Source organism: Vipera berus, assembly GCF_964194415.1.
Source record: "Vipera berus genome assembly, chromosome: Z".
Lineage (NCBI taxonomy): Eukaryota > Metazoa > Chordata > Lepidosauria > Squamata > Viperidae > Vipera > Vipera berus.
The window spans coordinates 49885531-49904853 of record NC_138205.1 but is presented as its reverse complement, the minus strand read 5'-3'; the positions used below and the strand labels follow the sequence as shown (position 1 = coordinate 49904853).

General features: G+C 38.7%; 1 protein-coding gene across 1 annotated transcript in view; it reads left to right on the top strand.

The window, feature by feature from the left end:
• Positions 1-19323, top strand: part of KCNH6 (potassium voltage-gated channel subfamily H member 6) — a gene marked incomplete at its 5' end in the record, with an annotated part of 131285 nt that overhangs the window by 69494 nt on the left and 42468 nt on the right. The window contains one exon of the mRNA XM_081344614.1: positions 13304-13459. Within this exon, the coding sequence (XP_081200740.1) occupies positions 13304-13459 (156 nt within the window). The remainder of the gene's footprint in view (positions 1-13303; positions 13460-19323) is intronic.

Below are 19323 nucleotides of genomic sequence, written 5' to 3'. Positions count from 1 at the left end.
CATCTCTCACAGGTCCACAGAGAACCAAGGGGCTAACCGGGACCTGCGCCGGGTCAGAGGCCGCAAAGGCACAACATGGTCAAGAGCCTCAGAGGCAGCCCTTTGCCAGACGTCCACCAAGGTCCCAACTGGGCTGTGGGAAAGGGAGGCAGGAATCAACCCAAGCGCCATCTGGAACCTTTCCAGATCCATCAGGCGCCTGGGGCAGAACCACTGAGTCGGTTCCGCATCCCAGCGATGGGAGGTGGCATAACGGAGGCCAAGCCATAGGAGATAATGATCGGTCCATGAAAGGGGTCAAACAGTTGGGGAACCCCACCCAGATCATTAAGCCACTGCCCAGAGATAAAAATAAGGTCGGGCGCGTTTCCCCCCTCATGAGTCGGACCCTGAATTATCTGGGTCAGGTCCATGGCCATCATGGAAGCCATGAACTCTCGAGCCACCCCCGATGCCCCCCCCAGGGAAGGTAGGTTGAAATCACCCAGAACAATTAGTCTGGGAAACTCAACCGCCAACCCCGAGAGAGCGTCAAGTAGCCCAGGCAGGGCCGTTGTCACGCAGCTGGGAGATAGGTACGCGAGCAACAGGCCAACTGACCTCCAGGGCCCAACCTAAGAAGGAGAGACTCACACCCATCTATCTGAGGGGCAGAGGCCTCCCACGGACAAAGGGCCTCCTTAATGACAACTGCCACCCCACCGCCCCTACCCTGAGCCCGAGGCTGGTGCAGCACACGGAAACCTGGTGGGCACAATTCAATCAGAGGAACCCCTCCTTCCAGGCCCAACCAAGTTTCCGTAATGCATGCCAGGTCCGCGCCTTCCTCCTCGATCACATCCCGGATGAGGGGAGCTTTATTCACCACAGACCTGGCATTCAAATAAACCAGCCTGAGCTCAGGGGTCTGCCCTCCCACACCCTCGGGAAAGCAGGTTGAAACCAGAGGGTCGGAGCACGCAACCGCTCAAAGACAGCGGTGGTGCGCTCCCAGGTTCGGTATGGCCCTCTGTTCATCCATCTGCCGCCATTCCCAATCACCGTGGGGAATCGCTGTCCCCACCCCTCCCCCCCGAGAACCCTCCACCGTGTTCCCCCACCGCTGCAACCCTCAGCCAACCTGGACTGAACTTGATCCGGCAGAACCTCCCCACATTTTAGCCGAATCTTACATTCCTCCCACCTCCCTAACCCATTAAAAATTTACATAAAAAACCCCGTAACTTCCTCTTTGTGCCGTGCCACCTCTCGACACAGGTTAGAAGGCGACACAGGTTAGAAGGCCATTCCTGAGAGAGGGGGGACTGCCTCAGGGCTAGCAATTCAGCCGCAGAATAAACCAATGTAAAGGCCATCAGTAACAATCAGACAGCCAGGAGGGACAAAATCGGCAAAAACAGATGGAAACGTAAATGATGGAAATAAGCCAAAGAACTGGACAGTGTAATCCCGAGCATCTTATAAGGCATCTTATAAGGCTCCTAGGCATCTTATAAGGCTTGTACCATGCAAGAGTTCTTACTGAGAATGAATATGAGCAATTTTATCTTATAGGTGTTCAACATTTTTTTCTGCATAAACCTGAAGATGATCAGGCGAGTCCCGCCTGAACAGATCAAGTGATCCAAAACATGCTCGATGGGCAACACTCTGCAGATGCAATAAGAGCTGAGAGACAGTGTTGTTTCACTGCTTTTATTGCTATGATAATTTAATAGCAATTAATAGTGGCTCCAAGATGTGTCCAGTTGGAGTCATCCTTTTTTTTTCACCAGTGACACTCTAAATATCTGTAAATCCATTTCAGAAACTTCAGTTCCTCCATGAACCATAGGGACTATTTGGCTCATATCCAAAATCTCAGTGGCCTTTTGGTTCCATGCCATTTCTAAGGCTTTGGCATATTCGGGATATCCCCCAGTTCCTCCTGGAAGCCATTTAGGTTTATCAGTCTCCAGGGACAGATCACTATAATGCAGGACTGTCAAACTTGCAACATCACGTGACGTGTCGCGACGTATCGTGACTTTTTTGCCATTGCCAGCAATGGGGTGGGCACGGTTTCGCTATGGTGCATCCGGCCTGCGGGCCAGCAGTTTGACACCCCTGCTCTAATGGGTCCAGTCTCCATGTAGAGGCCAGAGTTTCAGGGATATTTCAAATACTGTAGAGAATTAAAACCTGATCGTCATGTGAGGATAAGCATTGCTTCTTTGTAATAGAAATACATTGTGCTGTTAGTGTGTGTGTGTGTGTGTAACCATCATTTTAATCCTACTTGTGAAATAGTATTTGTGTATTAAGCTTTAGTGTAGAAAACACATACATCTACTGATTGATAACTGTCTGGCAATCATAATAAAACAGACTTAGAACAAATGGGATTGGATATTCTATTTCCTCTTTTTTGTGCTTTATTTTATGAAAAAGAATTTTTAAAATATCACTGTATGATCTCTGAAATTCGGAGAAGGCCCATTGCACATCTACCCCATTTACCTGCCAAACATTGTCTGTTACGTGAAATTCCAATAAGAAAAAAATCTATCACTTGGCTGACTGACTATCAGAACAAATTAGCAAAGCTATAAAGCAGAAATAATCTTTTTTTAAAAAAAAATGAAGTGATGGTGTGAGGTAGCACCATGGCTCTGCGTGTTTTATATGCTAGACGCTAAAGATATTGGATTGGGTATGCAGGGAATTGTGACTGCAAACATCAAACATTATGTACACACAATTAAAAATCTTCCAGTAGGAATTTGTAATGTTTGCTTAGATCTGTTCAAAGCATTTTGTGATATATTTGGGGGTCTTTTTTTTTCTAGCAATTCACCAGGAAAAGAATGCCATTTCTCGGTTCTACGTTCGTTGTTCAGAATTTAATTTGAATTGTTCCTCAGTGGAGACTCAGTTCTGGAGCATGCTTTTTCTGAAAGATTATACCTTTGCACGTATCAAAAGAAAGCGCCATTAAGCTTAAACTATATTCATTAGATTATGGGAAGCCAGGGGGCTTTCACCGCCAACCTCTCCCAACTTGACATCTCATTTTTATTTATTTTGGGATGTCCATTTTTTTAGGGCTAATTTTCCCACATCATGGGGATTGAAAGAAAGAAATCTATGGTTTAGTGAGGCCTGCACCATTGGAGTTGATGGCCCAAAACAAAGGGAAACTAGAAACCTTAGCAGCTAGAAGCATTCATTCCAAAGTGATTTTGAAAGTAAACTGCCACTGGGAGCTGAGGAACAGGACCTCACTAGTCTAATAAAGCTACTGAACTTGATGTTTTTTCTGAGTCTGGCAGCTTCAGAAGGGCTCTGGTTCCCCCTTTCTACCGTCAGATTTATTTATTTATTTATTTTATTTTAATTCCATTTATATCCCGCCCTTCTCCGAAGACTCAGGGCGGCTTACAAGCTTAGCAGGGCGGCTTACAAGCTTAGATGACTATTCCTCAGTTTTAACCAAACTTCCTACCTATATTTTCCTTTCCTGGCATCATCTAACAGCCTGTTCAACTAAATAAATATAAATATTTTCATTCCAAAATACTCTGAGTTCACAGAGACTCATTTTATATAGAGAAGCTAGAGAAGTGAAATATAGAATGGGTGAGATAGTTCATTTCCAGTCTGTTAAACTTTCATACATTTTAAATTATCATTTCTATACTGATTTGAATATTATTAAAGATTTCACTATTTATATAACATTTTAATGAACATTTAAGACACGTTGTATTTTTAATAATCAGATTATTACAGGTAGTCCTTCAGTTACAAGGTCTTGCCCATCACGGTCACAATGGGTGTCAGTCATAAACTGGATCACTTTTGTGATCAATACAATGCTATAACCCTTTTTGCAGTGGTCATTAAGCAAATGCCATGGTCATAGATCAACTGCCATGGTCATTAAGCAAACCCATCATTCACTATGGGCCAGTTTTACCAAAAAACCAAAATAAATGCTAGTTTTTGGCAAAACCACAAAATGCACTCATGTGACCACGGGACACTGCAAACAACTGTAAAAGCAGCCCAATTGTCAAATACCTGAAATGCTTTCCAGTGACCATGGGGATGGAGTGACTGTTGTAAATCTGAATCTGGATCATAAATAGACCCCAGATGTGTCTGTCATAGCTTAGTATGGTCAGTAAGTGACTAGCCATAAGCCAAGAATATCTGTATATGCATGTTTCCCTTTATAGCAGAAATGACATCTTATATAGCCCCCATACTGTGCATTTAAGCCCTCAGAACACATAGGAGAACATACAGGTAGTCCTCAACTTACAACAGTTCATTTAGTGACCATTCAAAGTTACAACAGCACTGAAAAAGTGATTTATGACAATTTTTCACAATCATTGCAACATAACCGTGATCACATGATCCAAATTTGAATGCCTGGCAACTGGCAAGTATTTAGGATGGTTGCTGTGCCCCAGGGTCATGTGATCACTTCTTGTGACCTTCTGACAAACAAAGTTAATGAGGAAGCCAGATTCACTTAACAACTGTGTTACTAATTCAACCACAACAATGATTCAGTTAAGAACTATGCCAAGAAAGATCATAGGTAAAGGTAAAGGTAAAGGTTCCCCCGCACATGCGTGCTAGTCGTTTCGGACTCTAGGGGCCGGTGTTCATCTCTGTTTCAAAGCCGAAGAGCCAGCGCTTGTCCGGGGACGTCTCCGTGGTCATGTGGCCAGCATGACTGGATGCCAAAGGCACATGGAACGCTGTTACCTTCCCATCGTAGTGGTCCCTATTTTTCTACTTGCATTTTTACATGCTTTCGAACTGCTAGGTTGGCAGAAGCTAGGACGAGTAACAGGCGCTCACTCTGTTACACGGTACTTGGGATTCGACCCGCCAAACTGCTGACCTTCTGATTGACAAGCTCAGTGTCCTAACCCACTGAGCCACCGCATCCCTTTAGAAAGATCATAAAATGGGGCAAAACTCACTGAACAAGTGTCTTGCTGAGCAAAATAAATTTTGGGCTCATTTGTGGTCACAAATGAGGACAATTGTGGTAGTAAATCAAGGACTGAAATCTGTGAGGAAATTTCCCAAACATTGCTCTATAAATTCCTTCAAATTTATAGTAGGAAATAAAAAAGTAAGAAAATAGTGTAGCCTTCACCATGTAGCAATTGTCCATTTCTGTTTTAAGACTGTGATATTCAAATTTCTAACTGTGGTAATTGTCAAGGAAGATATATACGTGTGAAACTCAATTCCAATGTGTTGAAAAGGAATCTGTGGAAACTTAGTTGAAGTACAACATTGCCTAGCCCTGTTGGGCAGAGCATACTGCTAGAATAGACTGATAATAGCAGTCAAATGTCCAGTGTAGTTCTATGTTTCCTCAGAAGTCAGTTTAAAAGCTGTAGGATTCTGCAAGAAAACATGGAGGACAAGGTATTCTTCAGCATAATATTATGGATGTCCAAAGGATGCTGAGTCTTAGAATTCTACTTTTCACCCCTGTCTCATTTCTTGCAATTTCAAAGCTTCTTCCGTGATTGTGTTCAGCCACACTAATCCAGTTAGTTACCATTTAGATAGATCACAGCTCACTGTAATTTATAGCGGAGTGGCAAGAAAAAAAAGGGGGGGAAATGATTTGAAATCTTCAGGAAAATACAAGCCTCAGTTGCTACAGATGACAGAAAAGGACTCAAGGAGGGGACCAATGAGAAAGGGATTCAGAATCCAAAGGTTAACAGTATCTCAAATGAGCATCCCCTTGACAGTTTTCGTATAGCTTTGAAGTCAGCAGTGCCTAACTGTCATACACATTGTACAAACTGGCCAGTGTATGAGAAAAAGAATAAATCAATATAAATCCAGGATGGTAAAAAAAAATTGAAGATGTATTTTAGCTCCCCAATGCTGCTGAAATTGTCATTCTTATTATTTCATCATGAAACAATAGAGACAAAATTCATCACTGGATTTCATTTAATTTCTCATGGATTAAATAGATATCGACTTTTCTTATCTTAACCAATTCATTATGTTAACCATCTCAAGCATGCAAGAATATATGCATCAGTCCTAATTACTGGTAGGTTAATAAGCACCCTAAAGAAGTTATTTTGTCTCTAACTTTTTTGCATGCCCCCCATAATCTTTAGTATATATATTTATATGGGATTTTGTATAAAACTTCCTTCTAGGGTTGGAACAGGAATGATGGTGGAAAAGTGAGTAAAATAAAGGTTTTCAACATCTTGGGTGGACAATTTTATCAGTTATTTTTTGAAAATAATGCCTCTACTGGCAAATAGTTAAATATCAGTAACATCTACTATTTTTGTGTGTTTGAGGACAACTAAATTTATATTGTAATCTTTAACTAAAACAATAAATAAGTTATTTACACAGCTTCTGATCTGATACTTTACAATCCCTTAATAACTTCTTAAATGGACTCCAGAAGATGGTAGAGGACAGGAAGGCCTGGAGTAACGTTGTCCATAGGATTGCGATGGGTCGGACACGACTTCACAGCTAACAACAACAAATAACTTCTTTTATTATTATTTTTAATTCCATTTATATCCCGCCCTTCTCTGAAGACTCAGGGCGGCTTACAAGCTTAGCAGTAGCCTTCATCCTATGTATATGCCTGCTTATTAGGGCTTTCACACACACCCCAAGCGGCATTATTACAAAGTCAGCTTAATTGCCCCCAACAATCTGGGTCCTCATTTTACCTACCTCGGAAGGATGGAAGGCTGAGTCAACTCCCAGATCTCTCTCTCTCTCCCTCTCTCTCTCTCTCTCTCTCTCTCTCTCTCTCTCTCTCTCTCTCTCTCTCTCTCTCTCTCTCTCTCTCTCTCTCTCTCTCTCTCTCTCACACACACACACACACACACACACACACACAGCTAAAACATGTAACTGACGTCACTATAGGTTTTGAAGTTCTGAGACACTGAGCATCTGCTTCTGATTATGAGAATCTGAGCCCTTGCAAACTGTGTGGAATAAAGCAATCTCATTTACTGCTGCACAAGGGATGGATGAGATGAGAAACTCTGCCAAGGAAAGTCAGCACTACCTGGTAGCAGATGATATTCTAATCCTTCTTTTTGAGCAATTGCTTTAGATCAACTGAAATAGGAAATATTTGCTTACACAACCAAAGACTAAGCCTCATTGACAGAAGTCAGGCTGATCTAGGAGGGTACATTTATAATAAAAGGAACAGTCTCCCTTTATCTTTTCTCAATTTCTTTCCAGTCCCAAGTGGTAGGCAGAAAATCTAAGAGGCAAATAAAATGAAAAGCTGCTCCATTAGTAAAAATGAAAACCTGCCCTATTACTACATGCTTGTTTAGCTGCTCCTTGAGAATGAGGGGTAATGTACATAAGATTCTGTAGTCAAAGCAAATAATACTTTCATTCCCTCTGCATTGTGCTTGCTTTTATCCAATCAGTTATTGACTCCTTTCCTCTACACTATTTCTTTATTTCATTTTAGTTTGGTGTTGGTTCCTGACAACTGACCATACATTTTTTCCATCATAGAAAAATGAACTGAATATGAATACCCATATCAATACTAATGAGAATTGTAATTCAAACATACATGGCTGAATTAACCAACCCTTGATGTTGGTTACACCAGCGGTCCCCAACCTTTCCAGCTTGGTGGACTGGTGGGGGAAGAGGGGATGGCTCTGTGTGAGCAGGGGGTGAGTGGGTGAACCATCCCCTCTCCCTTCCACCAGTCCACCAAGCCAGAAAGGTTGGGGACTGCTGGACTAGAGCCCCTTCCAACTCTATTAAGTCTAAGTCTACATTATATGAAAGGTCATAATTTTCCAGATGTATCAGCTAGGAAGGAAATTAAAAACATGCAGAAAAATAATTTGAAAAATAAAGTGAGGTTTGGTCACAAATGGCCAGATATTATACTTAGGAGGTACAACAACTAAATGCGAGTTGAATAGTATTTTATCAGAACGAACTAAATATGCTTTAATGTGCATCAAAGATATTAATATCAAAGATATTAAGAAAATAGGAAAGGTCTGGATCTGGTCAGATCTTGGCAAAATGTCTGAATCAAAATGTCTGAAAAAAGGAATAAAAATTGTTATAATCATTAAAATTTAGAACAATAAAATATGTAATTCTCCTGAGGATAAAAATGTTCAAATTTTATATTTTTACATTTATTTTTATAGTAAATTTAATAATCTATCTCAAGACAATATGGAGGCTTTTAAAGTTAAAATTAGCCATCCATAATCTGATTCCTTAAAACAATTATATTAGTTATCCTTTTGGTTATGGATGAGATTTTAAAAATGATTTGAGTATGATAAAAACACTAGTATTTGATGGACTTCCTATGGAACAGTATAAAGTATTTACCAGTGTACAGGTAATCCTCAACTTAACAACAGTACATTCAGTGATCTTTCAAAGTTACAATGGCACTTATGACCAGTGCAGCATCCCCATGGTCATGTGATTTACATTTAGATGCTTGATAAATGATTCACTTTTATAATGGTTGCAAGGTCCAAAGAGTCATGCAACCTTCTGAAAAGCAAAGTCAATGGGGAAACCAGATTAAAAACCATGTTACTAATTTAAGAATGGCAGTGATTCACTTAACAAATTGGTGAGAAAAGCCATAATGGGACAAAACCCACTTAACAAATTTCTCACTTAACAACATAAATTTTGGGCTCGATTGTGGCTGTAAACTGAGGACTATCTGTATTCATTCCTAAACATGTGTTAAACAATAAATTTCTGAAACTGACATCTATATTAAATGAGGTATGGTAGGGAATTTGATGATCTCTGAGCTTGGTGGTTTCCTTGAAGATATTTCATCTAAGCTCAGAAAACACCAAAGACCCCATAGTTCAACTCTGAGCTACAAATATTCTCTTCCATCAGTAAATAAGAAATGTATTTCATTTATACTCAAACCCATAAATAACAGAATAACAGAGGGATCTTGGAGATTTTCTGGTTCAAACCTCTGCTCAAGCCTATACTGTTTCAGACAAATGGCTGTCCAATCTCTTTTAAAAAATTTCTATTGATTGAACACCCACAGCTTCTGGAGGCAAGTTGTTCTACCGATTAGTTGTTTTCCCTGTCTGGAAATTTCTCCTTATTCTAGGCTAGTTCTCTCTTTGATTAGTTTCCATCCATTGCTTCCTGTCCTGCCTTCAGGTGTTTCAGGGAATAGGTTGATCTCCTCTTCTTTGTGGCAGCCCCTCAAATATTGGAACACTGCTATCATGTCAGCATGGCACAATGGTTCAGCAGTTAAAGATGCTGAGCTTGTCAGCTGAAAAGCTGAAGGCCGGGTTCGGGACCCAAGTACCATGCAACAGGATGAGCTCTCATTCCTGCCCCAGCTCCTGTACACCTAGCAGTCTGAAAGAATGAAAATGCAAGTAGATTAATAGATACCACTTCAGTGAGAAGATAACAGTATTCCATGCACCTTTAACATATAATGTCAGCTACATGACCATGGAAAATGTTTTCAGATAATGCTAATTCTCTCAGCCAAAAAATGGAGATGAGCACAATAGCCTAGAGTCAGATATGACTGAACAAGGAAACCTTTACCTTTATCTTTGCTTTATATTATTTGTAGTCTTTCTTTTCACTAGATTGTTGTTGTTAGCTGCGAAGTCATGTCTGACCCATCACGACCCTATGGACAACGTTCCTCCAGGCCTTCCTGTCCTCTACCATCTTCTGGAGTCCATTTAAGCTCACGCCTACTGCTTCAGTGACTCCATCCAGCCACCTCATTCTTTGTTGTCCCCTTCTTCTATTGCCCTCAATCTTCCCCAGCATTAGGCTCTTCTCCAGTGAGTCCTTCCTTCTCATTAGGTGGCCAAAGTATTTGAGTTTTAGCTTCAGGATCTGGCCTTCTAAAGAGCAGTCAGGGTTGATCTCCTCTAGGACTGACCGATTTGATCACCTTGCAGTCCAAGGGACTTGCAGGAGTCTTCTCCAGCACCATAGTTCAAAGGCCTCAATTCTTTGGCGCTCAGCCTTTTTTATGGTCCAGCTTTCACTGCCATACATTGCAACTGGGAAGACCATAGCCTTAACTATATGCACTTTTGTTGACAGGGTGATGTCTCTGCTTTTTAGTGTGCTGTCTAGATTTGCCATGGCTTGCCTCCCCAGGAACAAGCATCTTTTAATTTCTTGGCTACAGTCCCCATCTGCAGTGATCTTGGAGACCACTAGATTAGACATACCCAATTCCTGCAACTGTTCTTCATGTGTTTTAGCCTCCAGTCTTCTGATCATCTTTCTTGCTCTTCTCTGTATTATTTCTAGAGTCTCGACATCTTTTTTTTATCATGATGACCAAAACTGGATGCAATATTTCAGGTGTGGTCTTACCATGGCATTATAAGATGGCATTAACACTTCACATGGTTTTGATTTCATCCTTCTGTTAATACACCCTATTAACTTTTTGGTGGCTGCAGCACATTGCTGGCTCATATTTAAATGTGTCCACTATGGCTCCTAGATCCCTTTCTCAGTTACTGTTGTTGAGCCAGGTACCACCTATTCTGTACTTATGCATTTGGTTTTTTCTGCCTAAGTGTAAAACCTTACTTTTCTCACCACTGAATTTCATTTTGTTAGATAGGGCCTATCTATCTATAGTACTAATCTGATGAGATTCTTCCAGGATGTTGGTTATTCTGGTCTGCTTGGTGTTCTCTGAAAATTTTATGAGTTCCCCTTCTATCCCCTCATTTGAATCATTTATGAAGATGTTGAAGAGTACTGGGACTAAGACAGAACCTTGGGTTACCCCAGTTTATTCTTCCATCCATGTAGATGTAGTTCTATTGAGGATCATACACTGAATGTCATTTGTGAGCTAGTTACAAATCAATCATAAATATGTGCTAATTATTGTCCCATCGTGGTGATTCATGCAGATATTAAAATCTTGTTAAATCTTGTTACAATAGCAAGTGATTTCTACAGTGGTGGGATTCACACCAGTTCAGTAGAACCGGTAGCTAAATTTTGCTGAGTTTGGAGAACCAGCTTAATGCACAATGCTTCCAGAAGTCCAGTCTAGGCCTCGGAGCCCTGGAGGAGGTCTTCCAGACCTAGAACAGCCCGCCGGAAGTGCATGGATGCCACTTCCAGAAGTCCATTCTAGGCCTCGGAGGCCCAGGCCTGCATCCAATAAAAGAACCAGTTGTTCAGGTATTTGAATCCTCATTTGAGGATTCTACCACTGGATTTCTACCATAAACAATGATCAAATTAGAATGATCAAAGCTTGATAGTGGCCCAATAATATTTGGCTGGTAGTGGATTTAATTGATTTGGATAGACAGAAACTATCAAGCTGCAATTCTATTGCTTTATGTTGAAAAAAATCTGATAAAATCTATAGGTATGTGTTTGTTACCTATCATATTTTTGGGATAGGGGCTGTACTTCAAGAGACTTTTGGCAACTACCTTGACTAGTCCTTGCAGCTTTCTTGTCAAGATTTTTTCAGAAGTTATTTACCTTTATTTGCTTTCTAGAGCTAACACTGATTGTCTCAAAGGCACAGGTGCCTAAGGTGCAATTAAAACTCACAGTCTCTTAGTTTTTTAGCCCAATGCCTTAACCTCTACACTACTGGTTCTCAACCTGTCTATATCAATTTCAAAATCTAAAATGAAAGTTAGTCGATGTTTTCATTCATTTTTTTACCCTAAAAAGATATTAGACCAAGATATTAATTTTCTCCATTATTTTTTGAAATGCATTTAGAACGCTTAGACTATGCTATTAGATAAAATAATAACTTCTGTTTTCTCACAACTAAGTAGAATATAAATCAGTAATATTTGCTGATAATATTTTATTGCTTATTGCTGAGCTTCACACTTCAATTCTGGTATGATATATTAATTAACCCATTTGAGCAACTTAATAGATACTCTGTTTATTGGCTTAAACTGAAATTGAGGATAGTTGTTCCTTAATACCTTAAGTAATTATTATTTTTGTATATACATTGAATTTAATTATTCTCATGTTGGAGATATAGTGTGAATAGCACTTTTTTCAAATACTATTTTTTCAGTGTCCTAAAATCACTACATTCTAGGAAAAAGTCATTTAATACATTAACATTGAGAGAGGAGGAGGAAGAGGAGGAGGAGGAGGGGGAAGGTGAGGAAGAGGAAGAAGAAGAAGAGGAGGAGGAGGAGGAGGAGGAGGAGGAGGAGGAGGAGGAGGAATGTCCACTGCATAAACTTTAAAGTACAGGAGAACTCATCTCAGAAGAGAAAAAACAATTTGGGGGAGGGGAATTTACTGTGGAAAACAGACACTAGGGAGTTCTCTCTGGAAGATAGAATCCACCTCTATATTACTTCAGTCATGAACTCATCTATTGACTTTGAACAATTTGGTTCATCATTTCTAATCTGAAATGGGATGACATTTCTGTATTCCTGTTCTATATATTAATGAAGTACCGTATATGTATGTGTGTGTGTGTGTGTGTATATATATATATATATATATATATATATATATATATATATATATATATATATATATGATTAAATCTTTGTGAATTCCTATATGAACAGGATCCCATGAAAAAATATGTTTATCAATTCATACTTTGTGAGAAATTAAATTAAAAATATAAATTTAAGTATTTATTTACAATATTGTGTCTTTTTTATATTATGGATTACTATGAATACAAAGGAGATAGAATTCACTTATGAATTTCATTGCTTTTGTAAATTGGAAAAATAACATGGATTAGAAAAAGAGCTGTTTATCTGAATATAGGGTATTTTGGGGGCAACGGAGAACTATTTGGAGGAAGCAACACTTTCCAATGACTGAATCATTATGTAGATTGTCAAGCAATTTTATCTCATCTTATAAGGCTGTCCTATATACAAATAGAATTCTAGCTTCCTAAGATATTTGGCTTTAGAAATAATATGACTATACTTGTCAGTTCTTTCATTATGTAGCTGTAAAAATTTAGACAACATCTATTACTTTGTTTGCAGTGTTAACCAAGAAGTCACTTGAGCAGTGGGAAAGAGTAGAGAATACCATCTTTATCTTTAACACTATACCCCCAAAAAACTCATTTCAGTTACGATGTTTTAAATTAAACTGATTTTACTCCAGATGATTTGTTTCTGATATGGTAAAGACTGAAGTGTAGATTATGTTAATTTATAGCTTAATGCAACCTGTTGTTTTTTTTTCATGGCAGCATCACGCATTCATTGTTTAGTGGATGTGGTCCCTATAAAGAATGAAGAAGGAATTGTCATCATGTTTATTTTGAACTTTGAGGACCTGGCGGTTCTCATTGCCAAAAGTGCCCGACAGAGTCTACACCAGCGTCTCTCCCAAGGATGGCGTACAGGTGAGAGGCCTATAAGAGGCCAGTACACTTACTCCTTAAGCAAACATTTCTGGGACTTGGGGACCAGTGGGAATCTGTAACTTACAGTATGTAAATGGAAATTTTAGATGTTTTCTGGAAACTGGAAGACATGTGGTTTATAGCATGGGGTAGAGTTCTATTTTTATCAAGTCCACTGCATTTTAAGAAAGCTGTAACTATATCAATAGTTGTGGAAGAATATTTTGTCAGGAAATGTTGTTTCATATTCCATAATTAGAGACAATAATAAGGAAGCACATAGCTATGTAGAGACATCTAGTATAACCATCCTTAATGAAAAAGAGGCCAAAGAAGACAAGCTTTCATACGGAGAAACAAAAAAAAAGACTATCATGTCATGGACAAGGTTCTTAAAATGAATATAGTTTTAAATTGACTTTGCATGATAGCTGCACAGACCCAGGAAATTATGTCTGAAGTATGGACAAATAGCTCATGACTCCTCTTATGTACCTTCTGTTCTTCAGATATGAAATATTCCTGATTATGATATTGCTAAACTCATACTACTTATCTTGAAAATATATCTTAAGGAAACATACAATATTTACCCCATAGAGTGTGCTTTTCTCATATATTCAGATTACCTGGAAAAATGGAACTTTGCAGTGGATAGAAGATTCTTATTTTTTTTTAAAAAAATGATTTTTATTTTATTCAAAAATTAAAATAAAAAACTCCCCCCAAAATTCACAGAAGCAAGCAAACCAAAAAACGAACAAGCAAAACATTAAAAAGTGCGTTAAAAAACACAAACTTATATACACATATTAGCCCCTCTAGCTGAATACTGATAAATATATTACAACAATATTAATTTCCCACCCCTTGTGAAATAGGCCCCCCATTTTTTTTCAAACTTCTAATTCTGTTTACAAATTATTACTGATCATCCACCTATTATATTAAAGGCCAAATAGTTAACAGAACAACAAACAAACAAAAGGCAAAAGTAAAATATCAAAACCTTCTGTTAATGAACTATTATTGTATTCAATAATACAACAGAAAATTTACCACGGTTTCTTATCTATCCCAAGTCCTCCCAACAGCTAATTCTGATTTCTCCTGAATCATGTGAATAACTGTTTCTTAATACTATCTCTTATCAATTGTTGTCTGGTTAAATAAAATAGATTCTCCAAAGTCAATCTATCTTCCCCCAAAAATCCATCTGAAATTGTTTTTGACTTAAGTATGAATCAATAAATCCATTCTCCTTCCATCTTCTTAGACCAAACCAGTTCAGTGAGTTTTCAGCTGTTGTAAAAGAGTGCAAGCCCTGAACTTTGGGAAGGCATGCGTAATCCCTTCATCCAGTTCTAAATTTATAACATTCATATCTCTTTCAGTCTCCTTCACCGAATCTTTCACTTTCGAATCAAATTTCTTTTGTGAATCTAATTTAAGTTACTTGCATTTGTATGTTTTTTGTAATCGTTATTATTTCGTCACACTGTTTTAAAAAGTTTCCAACTTGGATTTGCATATTACCAGTCTTTTTCTCTTTTTTTTTTACTATGAACCACTTTTTCTTCTCTGTAATCTGATACATTGTTGCTCTGGTGTAACATGGCAACAGAGAGATAAAACTCCTCAGAGACAGGGAGGGTATATATCTCAGAATGCAGAGGCAAGGAGTATATTTTTAGATATTTCAGTTTCAGTCCAGGATAAAAAAGGTTTTTGAAAAAATAATCTCCACTTTTTTTCAAGGTAATAAAATGTGAAATCCTGTATTGAAAGTCCAATATAGATGTAAATCAAATCCAAACATTTCCACTATTTCAAGTTTTCCTTATGGAAAACAAAAGTTATTCAAAACAGCCAAGATGGATGACCTGTTTTCTACTGCTTCCAGTAGGAATTGTAGTCTTGAAGACTCTTCGCCCCAAGTGGGTACATGGTTGTCCAAAACCTGTCTTGGGTTATTCTTAAGTGTTCCCATTCAAATCCAAAGGGCAAGCTGCTAAAGAGCCAGCTTTGGCAGCAAAATTAGCAAATCAACAGAAAAGAAAAATCTCCTTCCTTATTTATTTATTTATTTATTTATTTATTTATTTATTTATTTATTTATTTATTTATTTGGATTTATATACCGCCCCTCTCCGAAGGGACTCGGGGCGGTGTACAGGGCAATTAAAACACTATAAACAACACATAATGTATAAAAATTAAAATAAAATTAAATCAAATAGCCCTAAACAATAAACACATTCTAAAATTTAAAATTTTTTAAAATTTAAGATCTAAAATCCCAGTCCCTCAGTCCAGGCCGGCAAGTTCAAATAGCCAAGCCTTCAGGTCGCGGCGAAACGAGCGAAGGTCGGGAGCCATCCGGAGCTCAACCGGAAGCTGATTCCAGAGGGCAGACGCGCCCACAGAGAATGCTCTCCCCCTGGGGGCCGCCAGTCGACATTCCCTGACCGACGGCACCCTGAGGAGGCCCTCTCTGTGGGAGCGCACAGGGCGATGGGAAGTTAACGCCGGCAAAAGGTGCTCCCTTTTGTACAATAGCCATCTTAGGAAGGAGTCCACTGGATAGAAGATTCTTGGGAGAACAATTAAAACTGTAAGAGTGAAACATCTTGTTGATTCCACATACTCTATGAAGCTGGAATTGGAAATTTAAGAGTATTTGAAGATGCAAAGGGATTGTAGAGAGAGAACTGCAATTACATTATTGAATTTTTATAGCTTCTCAAGTGCCAACTTTTCAAGCATGGATATGTCTCTCACTTCATTATAAAGTTACAAAAGGTTTTAGTTCAACGTTAATTCACAAGATAATTTATGTACAAGTTTTTCAATCAGTGAAGGTCAAATCTCCTTTAAGATACAGTTGCCAATTGCCTGGGAAAAAAGAAGGCAAGTCCTCCTTTTTGTCCTTATGTCCTCTATCCAGAAGGCATAGCCTTAAAATCAAATATTGTCTCTCTTTTTGAAGATTTGTTTTTTCATTATTATTATTATTTTGGACTGTTTTGTATAGAAGTCATTGAAACTTTCATGTATTGTGACCATGTAAATTGTTTACTTCTTTCTTTTCCTTGTCTGTTGACAGATTTGGCCACTGATGATTTACATTATTTAATTTTGGGGAGCAATATGCAGATAATGCTTCTATATTGTAAATCACCCAGGGGCTGCTGTAAAGTACTATGGGGCAGTATATAAGCTTAAATGCTATTGCTATTTATTCATAAAGCATTCCTGCTGCTGTCAACATATTTAACATCAAAATTCCATTTTTTTTCAAGTTCTTTATTCATTAAACCTAAAAGAAAACTCTCTGGTTTTGCTTTTATATTCACTTCAAGAATCTTCTGTATTAAGGTGTGAATCCTACTCCAATATTTCCTTGCTTTGTCATAAGCCTCCCATAAATGATGAAAACTTCCCTCTTTACATTTACATTTCCAACACACATTTGAAATATCTTTATACATCTTTGACAATTTATTCAGTAATAAAAACAGTACATCATTTTATAAAAATTGTCTTTAAAATTATAATTTAATGTAAATTTTAAACGTTTCATCCACATACAGTATTTTCCCATTGTTTAAGCATTATAGTAAAGCATTATATTATATCCAAAATTCTTTGCCCATTGGACCATATAATGCTTCCCATATTCATTAACCAAATTCAATAACAGGTTATAAACCTTAGCAATAATGTGTTCATCATTACCACAAAGTATAGTTTCCAATTCATTCTTTGCAAAGTCAAACTCATAACTTTTAAAATCTAGTTCAAATCTTTCTTTCAATAGTAAATATATAAACCATGACAGACATGTCCTTCTGATTCCAATTCTTCTTTAGAGTTAAGGATAGATTCACCTTGATTAAAAAAATATTGACCATTCTGGCCTCACCATTTGTTTTCTTAAAAAAAGCTTCCTAGGGCACAGGTCTGCAACCCGCGGCTCCGGGGCCGCATGCGGCTCTTTCAGCCGTCTCTTGCGGCTCCCAGTCCTCTGCCATGTGCAGTCCAAAAAAATAAAATAAGTGGGACTTAAAAAAAGTTCAACCTATCAATTCAAATATGCAGGGTAGGTGCATATCTCGCCTTGGCCCAACTCTTCAGTCAAACCCTGTTCTGCACATGCACGCATGTACATGCATGTGCACACATTTTTTGCGGCTCCCAGTTTTTCCTTTTGTGAGGCAACTGGTTCCGAGTGGCTCTTTCACTGTTTCAGGTTGCTGACCCCTGTCCTAGGGTGACACCCAGACAAGTATCTTTACAGATAACTTTATTTTATATCTATTCCTATCCAATTGACACTGTTTAAATGGAATGTCAGTTATGAGTACTGGACTAGGAAAAATCTACTGAAGGATTTTGAACGATACTTTGATCTTTCTCAGTGGAAAAAGAGGACAGGATTTTCCATACGGTATTTAGCATTTTCCATATAGCATTTAGTAAAAAGGGAATGGCAGTTAAGCATCTCTTGTAATTCATGGTAATCTGCTGAAATGCCCTCTTTTGCAGGATTACTGAAGATACAGGGCCTGTCCCTGTAGGGCATATGACACAAGGACATGCCATCATCAGTTATGTTCTAATTGCTGAGTGTAAGAGGTGATTACTGCAGACTAATCCCCACACTCTGAATGATCTCTGCACAGTTATAGATCTCTCGTTTACATTATTATCATAAGTAGCAATGTTATGGCTGATACAATCTAACATAGCCATGAAAAAGCAGTAGCAATCTTACACAACTAGTAGTATCAGTAGCACTATGCTGCTTTTAATTAAAGGAAGATGGACAAAACAGCATATTTACTCATAATCAGTAACCAAGTTCTTTCTTATTTATATGAAATTATAAATATTCTATTAATAGAATATGGTGTCACAGAAAGAGCTGAGCAGGAAATGGACCAGATCATGTCCATGATCATCTCCAACACTATTATTCTATTATTTTCCCTCCAAAGTACAGGATTAAAATCTACATAGAACATCTGTAATAGTATGTGAGAAAGACCTTGAGAAATGAATAAAGAGATGCTGCCTAGGGCAGCCTTCCCCAACTTTTGTGGCTTGGTGGCCCTGGCTTAAGGGGAGGGGGGAATTGGATTGCAGAATTGGTGGGCTGGTACACTCATGTGCATGCAGCTCTTACATGAGTGATGGCAGGCATATGCATGGCAGGTACCCCTAATACAAGTGGCAGGCCAGCACATATGCATGCAAGTATCTGTTGGCCCGCCACTCACACAAGTTGAGCTGCTTATGCGTATACGCACTCTGTGCAGTCATTCATGGGGCCCAATTCCAAATAGGCCACAGCTCAGTAGTGAGCTTCGGCCCAGGATTTGGGGACCCCTGGCCTAAGGAATGGTCATATAAGAGAGTTTGAAAGGACAAATTTCCTGTTATCTCTTTTACAGCCTGATAACTTAGGGAAAGTCCTTCTAAGCCTCTTTCTAATCATAATCATAATAGTAAAGTTGGAAGGGGGCTTGGAGGTCATCTAGTACAACCCCCTGCTCAGGCAGGAAACCCTATACCATTTCAGACAAATGGCTGTCCAGTCTCTTCTTAAAAACTTCCAGTGTTGGAGCATTCACAGCTTCTGGAGGCAGATTGTTCCACTGGTTAATTGTTCTAACTGTCAGGAAGTTTCTCCTTAGTTCTAGGTTGCTTCTCTCCTTGATTAGTTTCCATCCGTTGCTTCTTGTCCTACCTTCAGGTGCTTTGGAGAATAGCTTGACTCCCTCTTCTTTGTGGCAGCCCCTGAGATATTGGAACACTGCTATCATGTCACCCCTCACCCTTCTCTTCATTAAACTAGACAT